Source organism: Typopeltis vanoorti, chromosome 8 (genome assembly GCF_054136105.1).
Source record: "Typopeltis vanoorti isolate ZY-2024b chromosome 8, IOZ_Tvanoo_1.0, whole genome shotgun sequence".
NCBI lineage: Eukaryota > Metazoa > Arthropoda > Arachnida > Uropygi > Thelyphonidae > Typopeltis > Typopeltis vanoorti.
The window spans coordinates 82,649,854-82,669,593 of record NC_143556.1 but is presented as its reverse complement, the minus strand read 5'-3'; the positions used below and the strand labels follow the sequence as shown (position 1 = coordinate 82,669,593).

The 19,740-nt window shown below is 32.3% G+C and overlaps 1 protein-coding gene across 1 annotated transcript in view; it reads left to right on the top strand.

Annotated features, from left to right (window-relative positions):
* LOC150104169 (gamma-aminobutyric acid receptor subunit alpha-6-like) overlaps positions 1-19,740 on the top strand; it is a 176,806-nt gene that overhangs the window by 20,874 nt on the left and 136,192 nt on the right. Inside the window, exon 2 of the mRNA XM_090396789.1 lies at positions 11,898-12,007. Within this exon, the coding sequence (XP_090252915.1) occupies positions 11,898-12,007 (110 nt within the window). The remainder of the gene's footprint in view (positions 1-11,897; positions 12,008-19,740) is intronic.

The following is a 19,740-nucleotide window of genomic DNA, read 5'->3' as shown; positions in this document are numbered from 1 at the left end:
AGCAATTTTCTGAGCAGGCTTTATAAATTCTGTAGTACGTGCTCAGTATTTATTATCCACCAAAACTTTCATATCCCTTATCGTGTCCACTGCGGAAGCGATACACCAACAATAAAATACATCTCATCCAGCCAAAGTGCTGACTTGACATTTAACACATTGTAAATTATATCATTATTTATTTTCCAGCGTCAACCTATTCAAATCCTGTTGAAAGAACATCACACCAGTTATCTCTAATGGCTTTCCCAATTTAGAATCATCAGCAAACAAGTGAAAGTCTCCTTTTAAACCTTGAGCTCTATGATTAATATGTAAATTAAATAACAGTAGCCTGAAAACAAAAGAGAACCTTCCTGTACACGCATGTCGTTTATTTATTTAATTATTTTATTTTATTTTATTTATTTATATTTTTGGAGACATTGCTCCCCCCCCCCCCCAAAAAAAAAAACTTGCTGGCTTATAGCAGCCAACCATTTTTATACCCATGCTATCAGCTGCGCAAAATTTAGAAAAAAAGTCACTGTATAAGGATTGCTGCTGTCTAATACAATGGCCATTCCATTATTAAGCATAACGCTGTTACTGAAACCAGACCTCTACTTAACAAACCATCTACCCATTGAAAAGATTCCTGTTCACATCCATCCAATGCTTAATTCTATGTTGAAGTGCTCTTTCCAACTCTTTCACCATCACTCTTGATGTACAAGGTGGTCTGTGCTCGAAGACAACTGACTTGGATGGTTTTTTTTATATACAATGTCACTATTTTCCACTTTTGGAAGTGATTTCTGTTACGAGATCTTGTTGAGCAACCAAGTCAAGGACACAGCCTTCTTTTCTCATTTCTTTAATACACTTGATGATATCCCATCCAGTTACTCACCTTGTTAGTATCAAGATTCTTTGAAATTCCAAGTAGTTCACTTTCACGAACAGCCAAATTCTGTTGTTCGTGTTCAATAATATTTGGTGATACTCCCCAACATGAAATACAATGACAAATGTGCGGTGTACATTTCCATGATATCCGTTACAGATTTCGCTAGTGGGCCATTGCTAGCAAACTAAAGTCAATCTTTCACACTTATCCTTTCTTCTCTAAGCGACTTAACTGTAGATTTCCCTAAAATTTTGCTGATTTGCTAACTCAATTAATCTATTTTGCTGACTCAGTTAATCTATTTTGCTGACTCAGTTAATCTATTTTCATACGCTAAATTCACCTTTTTAACTCATCACAGTCTTAGCTTGGTTTGCTCCTCATGTAGCTGCTGAATAATCTGTTCGTTGCATACCCTTCATATCCCCTCAACTCCTGCATGTGTTCTGATTCCTCCATTTCACCTGTCGTTATTCTTTCAAATTAAAGAATTAGGGAATACAATTTTCGACATTGCCATCAGTAGCTGATCCCGAGCCAATTCCTACTCTCCTCTGATTTTCTTCGGCATTAAATGATAAAAATACGGAAAGTTATCAATCCCTTTCCAGAGTTCAACATTCCTGCTCTACAGATTCACATTTCTCTTTTTTGCAGCGAAACTTGCAACTGCCTAGCAACCTCCAAGGTGTCATCTCGACTTCATTAACGGTAGATAAGATGTTATTATTAAGAACGAGGTGTTATTATTCCCCCTAATTCTAGAAATCGCATAAAGTTTAACAGTAAATTGGTATTAAGTTTGCAGACACCTCTTATATATTTTTTAATTTCGTATACATAACATAATGATTACGTTTCTCTTATCTTACCTATGGAATATTTCTTAATCATCATTTTGCTTTTCTGGCATTTTGCCTGGAAATTCAGTGCGCAACTAAACTGAGGAATGCTGTATAGAATAACATAGCGAAAAGCAATAATACATATCTTTCTTGATCTTTTATTTTTGTTATATTTATTCCTTTCCACTATGTAGAAATCGAAGAAACAGCCGTTTTTTTTAATTAGTTGAATGAGGAGCATCTCCAGCTACACTATTTAAAGTTATCTGATTATCTTTTTGTTTTAACCATAATCATGATTTCCTTATGTAATTTCATTCACTCTATGCTTTCTAGAATACACTAGCCGAGTTGATTTTATTCCCGAGTAGGTAAAGAGGAGAAGGAGAAGTAAGCTTTGTTCCGCTTGAGGAAGCATTATGACTTAGCAATAACGTGTCACATGCAAGAACAGTTTTACACAACAGGTTACGTGACTTTTACAATACCATGTTTGCGATGAATAAGTTATCATTTGCTTTTCGCTTCATGGGAGAATTAGAGATCTCATAAATAATGACTTAGTACACGGGCTTTACGATTAAAGAAAAGCGTGGGGAAATGAATAGAAAATAAATTGGGAACAATTCTATGCTTGCCTACCAAATTTATCCAATAAATAATAAGAAAACGAAATAAATTTTCACTATTAAGTTTAGGTGTTTCTATTGTCGCTGTTTTCAAGAGCATGCCGCCATCTTAGCTTTGGATTTCCTTTACTTTCTTTGCCCATCTGTTATTCTGCATTATTTCCACATGATGTTTCTGTTCTTCATTTTGTTTCTTGATCATATATTGGCTGCATTTTACATTTTCTATGATTTGTTAATTTTCAAATTTGTTTAATATAGTCGCGCCTTAAACTTTTTAAGGCTTTTATCTCAATATTTCCATTAATTTGTCACATTTTTGTCTCAGTGGTGTGGTGCAGTACTTGTATTGTGGTGGTATGATAGAATCGTATTGTAAAATCTTATTTCTTGTTTCTTTACCAATATTTTTATTCTTCCAGATAAGGCTTCTGAGATATTCAAATATTCTACTAGCTTTCAGTGAGTGTTCTTGTTCTTCATTTTCTAAATAATATCATTATCAGTACAAATACTTCATCAGCATATAAAATTGGTCTTTATTTTTCATTTCCCACCTTCCTTTTCGGATTAGGCTTCAATGGCCATCCTCTCATGGTAAAATAACTTACCATCTTTGAACCCTAATTATTGTTTGTGATACGGTGGTTTAATACTATTTGCATTGTCTGTGAAACTGTAAATTACGTCCGTTATTCCAGTCTCCTTGCATTAAGAAAAACTCCAGTCATCATAAGGGAAACCCTGCTAATGACGTAAGAGAACGCACCTTTACAACAACAACAAAAACTGATAAATGTGCTTTTACGTACTAGACTGCATTCGAACCATTTTTTTTCCAATCGAAGGTCATTTGATACCGAGTGAGCTACGGAGGTTCAGTTTTTCATTTTAAATTTGTATTTCATACTTTTCCATTTTCTTTATTTATTATTTCATCCATCATTAAGTTTAAATAAGATGGGACTTAATGATTCCGACCGACTTGGAATTTTTAATTAGTTCTGAAACATGTTTTATTTTCCACCCTTTTATTGGCAGTTTCTTTTAACAATATCTTTTAAGAGTGTTCTATTAGATGTTTTATTAAAGTCAATAAAATACAAGAAAAGAGATTTTTTGTATTCTAACAATTTCTCTATTTTTTAAAAAAAATATTTGATCTATTTCTGATTTATGTTTTTAACCTCCTAAATCATCGTGAATCATATTTTAATAGTTCTTAACGAATTTCTATTTTTTTAGTTATTTTTATTATTTTTTTCTTTCGTAAATCATTATTTTCCGTGCATAGATAATCTTCAATTATTCAGTTCAATAACATCAGTTTTATGTTTTGAGTTTGGATTATCTTGCAGATACTTTAGATATCATGAAATCATGTTCTGATTGTTTGGAGCTATATTTTTAATAACTACGTGGCAAACCAGGCCAGCAACTATAATTTTCCTGATTTCACTAATAATAATAATAATGATAATAATAATAATCGTATGATGATACACGGCCGTGAGTCCCCTTTATGGGGAGGTACGGCACCATCTCAGTCCTCCCCAAATTTTATTCGGGCTCCGGAACCGGCATAGCTGACGAATCAGACCTATGGCTGGGTCAGTATTCCGGGCTGTATCCCTGTGTGGGTGTTCACGGGCCAGTTTTCCTGCTTGCGGGATGAACCCCCTCCCCCAGATAAACTGGTGGAAAAAACCCTGCTGTCCACGCCCAAGACCGGCTAACTAGGCTATGGCTGAGGAAGATCCTTAAACTCCTCGCGTCGTCGACGGGAATCGAACCTAGGACACCCTTTCCCCATGCATATGGTTGCGAAGCGCATAGTCACTAGACTAACCGCGGGGACCTGATTTCACTATTTACTATATGCGGCACTTTGCATTTTTCATAAAGTGATGTGTTTATCTTGTAGATATCTGTGAAATCTGGGTTTATTCCCTTACTTTCTTTTTGACATCTTTTTTATAGCAGTGCTATCTTTGATTACATTTTCTAATAATTGTTTTTTCTCGTAGTACTTCTTTTTCTGCTTTATCTACAAAATCTATAAAAGATAAGAATGAGCCTTCGTCCAATTGTCCATTATCTTAAATCTGGTATGAGCCATGAAGAGAATTATACTTAATATTTGATCTTCGTGATACAGACCGGATATACGATCATTCAAAAGTTGTCTCTTTTTTTATACCGTTGTTTGATTTTGTCTTTTATTGTTACCTTGATTATCTGACAAGATTTTATGCTTTATGTATCTTCTATATTCTTTCTGGAGTAATTATATTCTTTATTTTGTTGCTCTCTGCTTGTGTTTTGTTTAAATTTGTTTTCTAGTTTTATCTTTCCAAGAATTCATAAGAATTGACCATAAGGAAGTGATCATGAGAATTCACTTATGGTCACTTCTCATGTCTGACTATGCTCTAAAATCCATAATTTTTCTGATATAATTTCTCTATTTAGTTAATCATCTAATCAATTACAAATTTCTGAAGTCTTGAATTCTCCCATGTTATGTTGTATTTTATTAATAAAGAATGTATCATTTATTCTTAGTTCATCATTCCTACCAAACTATAGCAAATCTATTCCAGTTTCGTTAATTCTTTCCTCATTCAATCTCTGACATATAGCTGGAATAAGCTTGATGCCAATTCTCGCCTCAATTCTCCAGTTATTTTTACATATTTTTTCTTATTTGTTTCGTCTATTACATTTTGGATTTCAGAAAATTCTTCCATTTCTAATTTTTGTTTCTCTTCTTCTGGACTATATGTACTAATCATATTTAATATTTATTCCCTTTCTTTAGTTTTACACGTACTATTCTTATTGATGGTCTTGTATTTGTTTTCTTACATCCTGATGTATTATTTATTATTTCGTACTCCTTGCATTTTTTTTAATCTCTGATACTACACAAACTTTAATATTGTGATTTTCAAATTCTTGAATTAATTCTTCTTTTCCTGTTAATGATATTACATCCCGAGTGTCAATTCTCAATATTAACTCTTGTAGTGTAATTTTCCTTATTATATTACTGGTTAGTTTGGTTATAGCTGTACAGTCTTTGTTTTTATTTATTTCTTTTATTATTATTATTTTAATCAGTTACGTTTAACATTCTACACACACACACACACACACACACACACACACACACACACACACACACACACACACACACACACACACACACACACACACACACACACACACACACACACACACACACACACACACACACACACACACACACACACACACACGTGTGGAATTCGTGTGTGTGTGTGTGTGTTCGAAATTCGAATAGAGTATTAACAAATAACTTTTAATTAAATCCATAAAAATTTTGAATGGTTTCTTAACTTATTTAAAATAATCACTGGACTAGAAAATAATACGGATTTTTTATTTATTATATTACTGTTTCCAAGAGATTGTATTTTTCTTTATATCCATTCAAATGAAATTATATTCAAATAATTCCAATTCACATTATAAATTTTTTCCATTTTGATCATTCCATACTAATGCATGTCTTAATTCATATTCATATAGCAGTCATTCATATTATGCTGCTAACGGTGTATGTTCTTTTGGCCGATTTGTATGTCTTGTGAGGCAATCAGAGATATCTGTGGTTGCCTCACAATACCGATAACACTCCTTCAGCTTAGGAACTATTATAAAGATTCTTCATTTGCCAGACGAAATTTAAATCCATAATTTTCATACTAATGGGCATTGTCATTATCTACTGAACTCTGTATTCTCTTTATTTTCTTATAAATGAATTATAAATTCATATGCTTTCCCTTTCTCAGAAGCGAAAGGGAAAGCATATGAATATACGGTTATGAACAGTTTTAGATTTTTGATATCGGACCATACTGCTGAAAATGTTTCCTACAGTCTATTTAGACAGACTGATTATCAAAATGTTTTTACTTAGAAGCAAACAAATTATTATGCATACCAAATAATCAAATCTATTAACATGCGTAATAGATGTGACTACTTGTGTAGCTTTATATCCAAAAATTAGTTAGGATGAATACATCAAACATTTGGGCTTTTGCATGGTTGTAAAAATATAGCTTTATATTTTTATAAACACCATTAAATCATTATATAAATCAAATTATAATATGGTTCGTAAATGCACTGAAGAAATCAGACATCTTTCTTTACATATATACTCAAAGAAAAGTATCTTCCCCTTAGCCTCTCTGTTCTTGTTAAATTTCCTTGCTTACATTTATTTTATAGTGGCTTAAGTAATTCATATTTAGTAAAAATAGTGAAATCTTAGTAAAAATCCATGCTAGTCTGTACTAAAAGTGTGGCTATAATATTTCCATTATTTCAACAGTAAAACAAACAAACAGGTCGAAATAACTTATGAAATATGTCATTTTATTAGACATATTACCGTGAAATATCTTTCACAGTAATATGTATAGCATTCGATTAACATGGTTACGTGTAAGACACTGAACTGATAGCCTATTTCAGTAATTTTGTGATAGTAAAATTACTGAAACCAAAGCAAACTGTATTACAAGAGACACCTTCTAATAAAAAATATTATTATTATTATTATTATTATTATTATTATTATTATTATTATTATTATTATTATTAAGCTGAGGTAATTGTGTATTAAGGCAAAAAAGTTACGTTTGGTGAAGGGAGTGTTATTCTATGAGACCAACATTCATTAATTGTGGATTAAGAAACTCTAATCGCCAAGACCTGTAAATTTTCTTTATTGTTGTTGATAACATTCTTCGTGAACCTATCTTCACTGAATCAGTTTTCAAGCTGCTAATTATAATAATGTTAGTTGACTGTAACATGGAAACCTGCTTTAACATAACCAAAGTTACAAACTCACTCCCTAGTAGATCTAAGATGTTCCACAGCGGCGAATCAAGCATCATTTCAGCTACTGCTTTGAGAAGGAAATGGAGCAAGATCCTTTCATTTACCTAAGAAACTGTTCAGAGTGTATCAGGCAGAAATTTAGCGGATATTAAATATTAATGTTTGTGATATTATTTCTTATCTTAAATTTCGCTTCTTTCTGACCATGTTTTGTCTCTCACAATGTCTCACATATGGCGAAGGATCACAGAAAACGAAAAATCGCTAAATAATGGTAATATGTTTAACGATGTTAGGTGTGTTCATAAATCTGAAATCAATTTGCGATTAGAGCGTCGTCACACCTACACGTTCTGTTTCCAAATAAAGTGACCATGCTGAAGAAACAAAAATGGTAAATTTTATTATTTTTTTTAAATTTCTATTGTATTTTTCCTAAGAAAATCTATGATAAGAAACGGTGCGATCGACTGTCTGTCCGTTAGAACAGAAGCTGTATTCTTAGCAGGTTTTAATGTTGTTGTTTGCAGTAAAAAGAATTTAATTTTTTTTCGTGTCAAAGGATTTATCATGCCTGCCATAAATCCATGGCTACGATCCAACATGTCTCATTTGAAGAACGGGCTAGCCAATTAGGTAAACGGAACAACGGATGAGGTTAAGAACACCGTTGAAAATAGTTGGCAAAACACTCTTGTCGGTGATAAAGAAATCATAAAAAAATATTTTATTTGACGTGGAAAAGAGACCTGATAAATTTCTTTTTCAGAAGAATAAGTTATGTTTTAAACATTGAAGGAACCCTGCTGAGAACATAATAATCAACCTATCCTAAATTAAAAATAAATAAAAATAAAATGTTTTTAATTACTATACCCATCCATAAGGGAAAATAGAAATGCTAATATATCACTTCATTTGAATGCCAAAATAAACTTATTTGGGTAAGAAAAAAATTGCGTAATGATTATTTAAGTAATAATCAAATATACATGTACCACGAAGAAATTCTAGAACGTAAACGGATTCAAATTAACATGACATTTTTTACAACATTTAACAACGTTAAAGTTGTTAAATAATGAACAACGACTTGATCTTTCTTTCGAAGAGTTAATATTTTAGTTTACAAAGTTAAAAAAAAAACTTTGCAAAACTCTCCAAACTGTTGACCCATTTATTTTAAGAATTTTAATTATGATTTCTTTAATTATATCACCATCGAATACTTTTTTATGTTAAATTAACTTCAATTCCCTCCTTAAATATGTTATGTTCACTAGCATCTCATGGCTATCTAACTTTTGAAATCATTTATCCTAGAAATCGAATCCATACTATGATACCGCTGTTAATGCTGTTTTTCTATTCAACGATGTTTGTGAATTGTGCGTATTCGGTGGCCAATCTGTTTATCTTCAGGAAGGTTAAACCGAGTTTTGGTGAGGCAAAACCTTCCCTCTTCAAACTGATATTTTATTTTAAATTGATAATTAATTTAATTTAAAAAGTCAAAATTATCAGTTCTGTAAATTATAATTTTATTAGGATGTGTTATAGTATTATTGTACTTTCATCAGAAATAAAAATCATGTAAGATAACTCATTAATTTTATGAATTATACAAATTCATAATGTATATTCCATACACGTAACTTCAACCAGATGTATTCAAGGTTATTTTATGTATATCAGGAGAAAACTGGAGAAAGGAAACCATGTCACATCCAGAATCTAACTTAATGCCAGTATAATATTATAAAGTATCCCAGCGAAATATAATATATTTTCATATTATATTATAATATTGTATATATTATATTTTTATTTAGAATCTTTTAAACGTTATTTTTCTTACATTATTAAAAAACTTATATTTTATTATTTTTTTAATATTTTATTAAATTTAAAAAAATTTGTTCGTCTTCTATAATTATTTTCCCCCTTTCCGAGTATTTATTTAGTTAAATAAATCTCATGACTGAATATATATTTTCTTTAATTAAATTATTGATTAGCCTGCCAATAGCAAATAATAAGAAAAGTCCAAAACTACCATTAATAATTATTACATGGTAGAAATAGGTTTATATACCAATTTTATGTTTGAATAATATCCTGTTTTATATATTAAACGAACAGACAATCAGTATGGTCCCTTTTGTTAATGTACTTACAATGATTTGATTAAATAAATTGGAAAAAAAAATTATTTAACCTAATAAATGTATTAAGAGAACTCTAATTTTGGAATGATGAACGAATAACCATTTGATGCTTTCTGAAATCGGAGATATCTCAGGGAAAATTACTTTCTTCTCTTCTGTGGGTGGGTTAGATTAAAATTTGATTCAAACGAAATGGAAAATTACTTTTCTTTCATGTGACCTGCAACAGTATGTAATACATTTTCATTATTTCATAAGATACGTTTTAGTAGATTAAAATATCATACTGATTGAATTGTTTCGTTTTTCTCTTGCTTTCTAACGCAAAATACACGTAGATAAACAACAGCAATTTAAGTAGAACTTGACCTTTCATCACACAGAGAACACAACGTGAGTTGCAAGTATATGCAAAAAGTCAAAGTTTTTATTTTAAAGTTTGAGAGCTGCTTTTCATTTTTAGTGCTTTCAGTTGCTGTATTGTTATTTATTCTGGAATCAATCAAATAAGATTATGCTTACAAACAAAGAAACCGTTTCGTTATTTGAGCAATTTTAAACTTTGTCAGCTTTTTTAATTTCTATCGCTTCCGCAAAAATACCCAAACAACAACAACATCTGTTAATATTTATTAAAAAAACAGCAATCATAAAGAATTTTCAAAGAAAGATAAGTTATCGGTCTCATAAGAAGGTTACAGGGTGCATTCTGCTGAAAAAAGAGGCGGACTGCCAAAGAAAATGTTATCCTATATATCTATCTATCTACCTCTTCCTTCCATCTGATTCAAGCGGTTGATCTTCTCCTAATGAGGAGTCACGGCGAAATGATGCAGCCGGCACACCACTCCTCTGCTGCATCCCTATTGGAGGTATTTATGACTGTAGTCGTGTGTGTGTGTGTTCACGGGGACGGTTTGCCTGTTTGGGGGATGAAAAACCCCCAGCTAAACTGGGGGAAAACCCTACTGCCCCGCGCCCAAGACCGGCTAACTTGGCTATAGCTGAGGAAAATCCTTCAGCTCCTCACGTCTCCGACGAGAATTGAACCCAGGACACTCCTTCCCCATATGGTTGGGAAGCCAATAGCCACGAGGCTAACCGCGCGGAATATATATATATATATATTTTATAAAGAATTGAATGACTAGAACCGAGATTTAAGTAAAAAGGTTTTAATATAAAAACACGACTAGTTTCGGCTTGTAACAGCCTTCAATAGGTGACATTATAAAAGAAAAAACACTAAAACACTGAAGCTTAAATAAACTATGAACATCATAGAGAGTCTCTATACATAATTGATTTTAATATAAAATCACGACTAGTTTCGGCTTGTAACAGCCTTCATCAGGAAGGAACTATGAACATCATAGAGAGTCTCTATACATAATTGAGATTATGTATAGAGACTCTCTATGATGTTCATAGTTTATTTAAGCTTCAGTGTTTTAGTGTTTTTTCTTTTATAATGTCACCTGATGAAGGCTGTTACAAGCCGAAACTAGTCATGTTTTTATATTAAAACCTCTTTACTTAAATCTCGGTTCTAGTCATTCATTTCTTTATAAAAATATGTATATTAACCGAGTTAATGATCATTTTTTCATATATATATATATATATATATATATATATATATATATATATATATTCGTTCCCCGCTTAATAAGTGCAGATACATTGCTCATTTAGTTGCAATAAGGTATGTTATAAGTTCTTCTCTACAGAAAGTGTCTCCTGTGATTTAAAAGTATACTTCTGCTGGGTTCTAAAGACTTGAGACTAAATGAGACTTGAAAGTCAATCGAGTAAAACCTAGCTATGACTTGCGTAGACTTATTGTTCATTAATAAAAAAAATCGTATAAACGCTAGCTCGTCCTACAATGTGTAGATTGATATTTTCACATTCTATGGAATTTATGAAGTGTAAATTTAGTACCTTTCATCGCAAATACAGATATAAGTATGACTTAAGATTCAATTTCTGAATGATGACGCATCAACATCTTCTAATGAACTGTGCTTTATATAGTTCCTTTGTCTCTCTCTCTCTCTCTCTCTCTGCTAGTGCTCTGTATTTTGTACTGTTCATTCGAAAATCATTTGCTGATTTGCGTCTTTATATCTTAATGACGCAAAGCATTCGCAAAAGAGCTTTTAATTTCTGATATCTGACGAAAATGGGCAGTAGTGTATTTTGTACAAAATTTATAAACTATTTAAGAGAATTTTACAATGTATATTCTGCATTTCGAATCGGCATTCTGATGAACTGTAACATGGGATTTTGATCTTGCTATGTATGATATAGTAAATTCCGTCTTTTGTAGTAATTCAATTCTAAATCTGAAAGATAACATTCAAAACTTGAAGAATAGTTTTTTAGTCGTGATAATGATAAATAAATGGAAACTTGAACGCAACTGCTTACTTGCTTATATTTTTATATTTTTTAATAGTGGAAGTGCAAAGCCAGTGATCAAAGACCTTTTAGCAAATACAACCCTACTTTTGGATACCTTACTTTCCGAAAGCAATTACGACCGTCAAATTCGGCCAGGATTTGGAGGTAAGTTAGCACATGTTATTGCACGACAATGTGGTTAATTTTTAACCATAAGTTAGCTTTTAAAAACTTGGATTTTATTTTCAAAATTCTGGTTTGTACATCACTTCAACCGTTATTATTTATGATGATCATATCTGACCTAGCAGTTGTCCAAAACGAAAATTAATGTTTAGGAACTAAACAAACCTAAGCAATTAATCGTTGAGTACCCACCACTATACTTCATTTTAATAATATCATTATTAATTTTTATAAAAGATAGATTTCTTAAATTAAATTTTATAGTTAACTTTTAAGAAACTTTTGAAAATGGCTATAATTAAAAATTAATTTTTTAAGGTTATTTTAAAACTTACTTCAGATTTTTGACTAATTATTCATATATCTTGAAGTGATCGAGTTCACTTCAGTAGTATCACCATAAACCTTGTTTTGAGGACTGTCATAATTATAAATATGCATAAATATTGCACAGACTATTGAAATGAGGCCGAATACCGGACTCAAGCCGAGAGACATCAAAGTCTCATTTTTCATTTATCTGAATGTATGATGTTCATAAGCACTATATACAAAACTAAATTCTTTCTTACTCGAAATCTGATATACACATAGAAATGAAATCTGATACGCTTATTGATACCAAGAATACACTTATTTCTAAGCCAATTTACGTAGTAATAGTAATTTGAAACTTTAGTTAAGGCTAAACAAATTCATCTTTTTTTCGCGGTTTTAGCTTATTATCGAACACAAAGAAACATAAAATTTATACTAAATTATTTTTGGAATTTACAGTTTGCGCTTAAATAAAGTTCATATACATTTAATCTTGTTTACGTCAAAAGCACTTTACGAAATTGTGAATTTCGTAAAGTGCTTTTGACGTAAACTTTTTCCCAAAAACTGGTTCGGTACCAGTCTTTGGGAAAAAGTACCGGTTCTCAGAAAATATAAAACTTAAATATAGGATGCGAGTTGTAAAACGGTAAAAAAAATCATTGAACGAAATAAATATTTAATGTTTATATATTCAAGTTTAATAACATGCGCACATAGAAAATACACAGTTTTGAGTCAACCACCTAACCAATATCAGAAATTGCAAATCTATTTATTTAATTCAACAAGGTGCTTACATGTATGTACGTATGTATATATGATCGGTTGCCAAAATTTATACTGAAAAAAAAAAAAACAGTTCTGACTGTGTAAAGTTTGCGTAAAGAGTGTTGTTTAGAAGAAAATTACTATCTTATAATCTGTCCTATGCATGAGTTTTGGAGACTTGGAGACTTCTTGAAAGAAGATTTGGTGTATACTTTGTGATCTATAGTATTTTGGTTTTCCTCACAGTCACCTCTCATGTTCTCCCCGAAGGTTTCGCTCTGCGTATAATGATAATATTTATAATAATGCATCGATTGTCTTTGAAGAGATAATATGTGCTGATGGATTTGACGAGTTGATTTATTCAATTTTAGCTTTAACTACATTCGTATACTCCTAGATATACGTTCGAAGACTCGGAAGAAACTAAATAATTCTAACTTCTCAAAAGGAACTGATATTTCCACTAGTTATAGGATCAAAATAATTCTGCCGACAGGTAAAATGTCAAATAACGCAGTTACTCTTCATGCCAATTTCAATATTTCAGTCGTTAACTAGTTTGCATTTGCAAAGAAAATTTGCATCAGGCAAGCTGCAAATCTCTAGTATCGTTAATATCCTTTTTCAAAAAATCATATTCGTAACTATACCCGAGTATTTTATAAATTTAGACTGAGATTATTCAAATAAACCAGGAGTTTTAGTGAATAAGGCAAATGATAAATGATATCGAAATATTTCGAAAACATTCAATAAAAGTGGTGACAACTATAACATTGTCTCTTCTGAATGTGACTGTTGTGTCTGGATAAAAATAGAAATTGCACGCAATGAAGTTTGAACAATATTACTCGCTACTATACGGCCATCGAGCAACGTGTGACGATTCTTTGTCGAGTTATGCGTAGCCTGGAGAAACTATTTTTATCTCAGTTGGGAGGATAATTCTTATAAAAACAATGTCTTTAACTTTGACGTGGTACCAATTTTAGTGCATCCAGCTATGTGTGTGTGCGTGTGCGCGCGCGCGCGAAAATATCATGAAACTCACTATCAATAAGTGAATGTTTAGTAATATCAATAATGTCAATTAAATTTAATAAACGAAACTGTGTGTTATGTCTCTTGTAGCTCAAAGTTACGTGGCTAACCAATATCTCGATCTTTAGCTATATCTTTAGACTTTCTCTCTCTCTCGCTCTCTCTCTCTCCTTCTTCCTTTGTGTCAGAATCTATGCGATATCTGATAACTTTTGCTCGACTCTTGCTCTATTCGTACAATAATTCTCAGATGTCGCCCCTTTCCATATGCTAGTTTTCAGTGGCTTACCAGGACGGAAATGTAGCTAGCTTTATGCGTACTCTAGGGTCTCCATCTTATCCTCCAGATGTTACTAAATGCTTTCAGAAAAATCCCCCTTTCCTCTTCCCTAGGATGTTCAGCTCTGTCTGTCATTGTCTCATTCTCCTCTCTCCTTTATCTGCTCTTGTATGTCGACTGATCTTCCGCCGAAATATAGTATCATGGGTTTTCCCCTAATAGAGTGGTTACTGGCTAAGGGTGATTACAACCCCTCCCCTGATATGTTACTTAAGGGTACATGACATGATAACAAACGCTTTAGACACACCGCTTTGGACACATCAGTTAGCGACAGCTTGTATTTATGTAGCATGACATCGTAAACCGTCTCCCATAAAATTCTTTTGTTACCAAATTCCATGAAATCTAGGGATAGTTCCTCTGTGTTTTTCTTATAATGATGGACATTTATCGCTGAAACTGGATTATTTTGCTTTGATTTGTTGATAGTATTTAATATAGATATCAGACCAGTTTGTATTATCAGTGATTTGGAAATGATTCCACTATCAGTGAAATAAGATGTTTTTTCTTTTTTTATTCCACTTTTATTTTTTTTTAGACCTACATAACTTTTTTTATTTAGATGAAAGCAAGAGAGTTTATTGAACTCTCTCTCTCTCTCTCTCTCTCTCTCTCTCTCTCTCTCTCTCTCTCTCTCTCTCTCTCTGTTCATGTTACAATTAAAGATTTAATACCAAGAGCTTAAATAGAATAAAGCAATAGTATGATTCGTTCAGTATCCTCCAATATGATTTTATTCATGTGGTTACTAGTACCATTATATTCAATGGAAATATGATGTATATGACACCAAATTTATTAATTATGCTCTACTGTATCTAAGAAAAATCTCTTTATAAACATACTTGTGTAATGATTTTTACAAATGTTACTAATGTAAATGAATAAATATCCAATGATCTTTCTTCTTCTGCTGTTATCTCGTTTAAAAATATGGTAAAATTGTATAGTTCCATCCATCATGAATGAAAGATATTTGGTGTTACTTCTGCCCAATATACGAGGGTGGTCTGAAAAGTTGCCTGCCTCGACCATAGATGGCAACACTATCGGCAAGATTGTTTTGTTCTAAGTTGGTACATTTGTCATAAGCATCCATGCAAGTCATTCTATGAAGTAGTTTGTTTTATACAGCTCTTTGAAGCAAAAGTGTTGTCTGTAACACTTGAAATGGATAAAATTGAGTATCGCGCGGTTATAAAATTCTTTGTAAAAGAAGGTTTAACGCCAAAAGAAAGTCATTCGAAGTTCACAAACGTTTATGGGCACTCCTGTGCCTCGTTTTCGACAATTAAAAATAGGCTGCCGAGTTTAATCGTTGCCGTACCAGCCTTCAAGATGATCCACGTGAAGGACGTCCAAATAGTGTAACAACACCAGAAATCATTGATCAAGTGCACGATATGGTATTGGACGACCGGCAAGTCGAAGTGTGTGAAATTTCTGAGACTATAGGAATTTCAAAAGAACGTGTCGGATATATTTTGCATGAAGAATTGCAAATGAAAAAGCTTTACGCAAGATGGGTGCCATGTTTGCTCACAGCATATCTAAATACGCATTTGCATGAAAATCTCTGAACAGTGCTTGAAGAGTTTTAACAAACATAAAACTGATTTTGTGCGTCGATGTATTACTATGCATGAGACGTGGTTTCACCATTGCACACCAGAATCCAAACCGAAGTGAAATCAGTGGACAGAAGTTGGTTGTTCATCGCCAAGGAAGACAAAGTCAGTTCCATCAGCAGACAAGGTCATGGCATCGGTGTTTTGGGATGCTAAAGACATTTTGTTTATTAATTATCTTGAAATGGGTAAAACAATAACCGGGGAATATTATTCCGATCTTTTAACCAGACTAGACGAAAACATTCGCGATAAAAGACCCGGTATGCAGAAGGTAAAAAATTATCTTTCATCAGGACAATGCACCCTGCCCACAAAGGTGTTTGGGCAATGGGAAAATTAATGGATCTGCACTATGAATTGTTGGACCATCCACCCTGTTCCCCAGATTAGGCTCCCTGTGACTTCTGTCTGTTTCCAAAACTAAAATTCTTTCACACTGGTCAACGTTTTTCTATGAATTGCAGCTGTAGAGGGGTATTTTGTAGATCTTACTGAGATCCAGTATAGGGACGGGATAATGGCGCTGGAGCATCGCTTGAATAAGTGTATTAGTCTTAAGGGAGATTACGTTGAAAAATAAAATAATTTTGAAATTATAAATTAGTTTTTTCATTGTTAGGCCGAGAACATTTCAGACCACCCTCGTATATTGCTAGCATTAAAAAATTAACTTCGCCATTATGTATAAAAGCAGAATTATTGTCATTACGTTTGTAATTAAATTAGTGGTGGAGATTTAAAAATAAAATAAAATAAGGAACATGGATAGGGTGGATTGTCATTTGTGTGATATAATAATCTAAAGACACTTGTCACCCAGGGGAAAGATAATTTTGCACTATTTCACCTATACTTAATAAGACTGAATTAAATTCTCCTGACCTCTTAACTCAGGGAATTTCTGCCTATTAGTCACCGCTCCAGAGCTTTTATATAATTCAATATTTCATAAAATAAAAATTATTTAAATTAAATTATAAAATGTTTATTTTATAAAATAAACATTTTTTATATAAAATTAAATTATTTGAATAGGACTTTATTCACACCTGATTCAGTTATATTTCCGATGTAGAATAATGGATCTATTTGGTGACACTGAGCTGTTTTTAACAATCACAAGTCGCGAGAGAAAAAGGCTGCATGGTTGCTGCGTCTACCATACTGTCAGAACCACCGTTTTTGTCATCGTTCTTTGTTAAAACTGAATGATGCACTATTTTAAATCTTCTCTCGCAAAAATAGCTGTCAGACTACACGTTCAGTTGGCTGCTCTGACATGCAGGTGGCAGTATCCAGTTATATCTATCTGGTCAGCTAGCTTTTCAGGTAATGAATCGTACTGTGTACGCACCAAACATGCTTTCAATTCAATTGGAGTTTGTTCACTTCTGTTATGTCGTGACTCCAAATGCAATGGATTAAAAATGAGGCACAGAATTTTTGCGTGTAAAGTTTATTTAATTTTCTGTGTTATTCTATCAGAGACGTGATATTAATACCATACGTTAGCTATAGAACGTACATTAACCTTGTAAAAATAAAACATATATTCTCAAGTATAATCCTTTGCACATAATATTTCTAAGGATCGAAGAAGAGGAAATAAACGAATTAAAATTATCCCCAAATAATGTTAAATAGTTTATAAAGTTTTCTATCTTAAATACTGTATACAAGCAAATAACACACACTGAGCTAGATACTACAAAATGTACTTTTTGAACTCAATTAATTGAAGCAAGAGAGACCAGATTCTTTCTAATAAGATGTCTTAATTCTCTCTCTCTCTCTCTCTCTCTCTCTCTGTGTGTGTGTGTGTGTTTTGGTTATGCAGCTTAAATTTATATTCCTCTTTTAATTCAAATGTAATCAAAATGCATCCAGTATCTGTTAATGTATATTGACCGAGAGATGAATACTAAATAGGGAAAAAAAATAGGCGTGCTTATGTAATGTATTCAATCTTAATGATATACTGTATGGCTTAAATGAAGTAGCAATTTGAAATTATAAAAGAAAACCCTAATCATTACCGGCGTATATTATTATCAACAGACCTCCATGGAATCAGGAGACTCGTTGTGGGGGGTTTAATAATTTGTTTTTACCGGCGTATATGCATTTACTGACTTTCAGTAATAAAACCACATTATTTAAGAATCGTTCGTAAGGACCTACGTGTTGAAATTCATTCTTAGAAAGGACGTTATTACAGTCTGTAAGATAGGGTACAACTTATGTCTACCTTGCAAACGTCTCAAGGTTCATTTGTAGTTTAACACTTGGCAGAGAAAAGTAAGAAGGGGTCCAAGTACACCTAGAGAAGCAAGTAATACACTAACAAACAAAGAAACAGCGAGATCTAAAAAGAGATCTAGAGCAGAAGTAGGGATAAATATTTAGCTATCTGCTCAAGCATCAGTACGTAATCATGTTGACACTCTTCCAAATGCCTTCATAAATGTTTGCTTTTTTTAATGGGCTTTAATGGTCTATGAAAATAAATCTCATTATAGCAATTAATCTTTTCTTAGGTAAATTTAGGATATTTTATTATTTACCTGTTACTTATCTGTTAATTATGGTAGTTACTTATCTGTGCAACAGGTTATATTCAATAATATGACAAAATCTGTTGCACTGATAAGAAGTCCGTGTAACTTTTGCGTTCTGGCTACTCCTTGTTAATTATTATTATTTTTTTAACAAAATGAAGTTTAGCTTAGAAGACGGAGATGCGATGGTATTTCTAAGACTTCCTTTGAGACCATCTTTCATATGCTTTAGCTGTTATACACTAATTGTGGGATGCCTTCCATTACTGTGTAGTTAATATGTTGCGACATACAGTATGGATTTAGAGAAAAAAAAGTGCTTGCTTGGATTAAAAAGCTCATGCTTTTACACAGAATTTTACTCATATTTAGCATTTACAAGAGTTCACGTTTTATGAATATATTTTTCTGACACTTGTTTATTGTAATTATCTTGTGTGAGATACAAAATATCACGAAACAAATTGCATTCCCTGAAACATGATTCTTAACATTGATACAAGGCTTTTATTCTTTGAAGTCACTGTCTTGGCACCGATGCTGTCCGTAGCAATTCATTTTCAGTTGTTCATGTCAAAACACTTGGTGACGTCAGAATACGTTAAAAAGATTCTCAGTACTGAGTAACCGGGTTTCTGAATTAAAAAGAAAAGCTATCCTTCCTAATATCTCAATATTGTCTAGACAAGATGGAAACCCCCTGTCGAGATTCAAACTTTTGTATACTCATCAAAATAAACAGCTACAGATTTGCAGATTTTTCTCCCTTCTTTCAACTGCACGCGATTTTCCAGTTATGTTAATCGACACATCTTTTAATATTGGGTCGAAAAACAGCATTTTCTATCATAATAATTGTACGACGACTAAATGAATTGCATGCTATTCAAAACTGTTAATTTTTTCTAAAATGATTCATAAATAGTGTTCCCAATTAAATGAAGATTTAGTTCTAATTATTCATGCTTTTAGCATATCAGAAAAAACATCAGCTGTTGACGAGGTTATCTCCATTGCTTACATAGCGTATTGTAACTTCTCTCA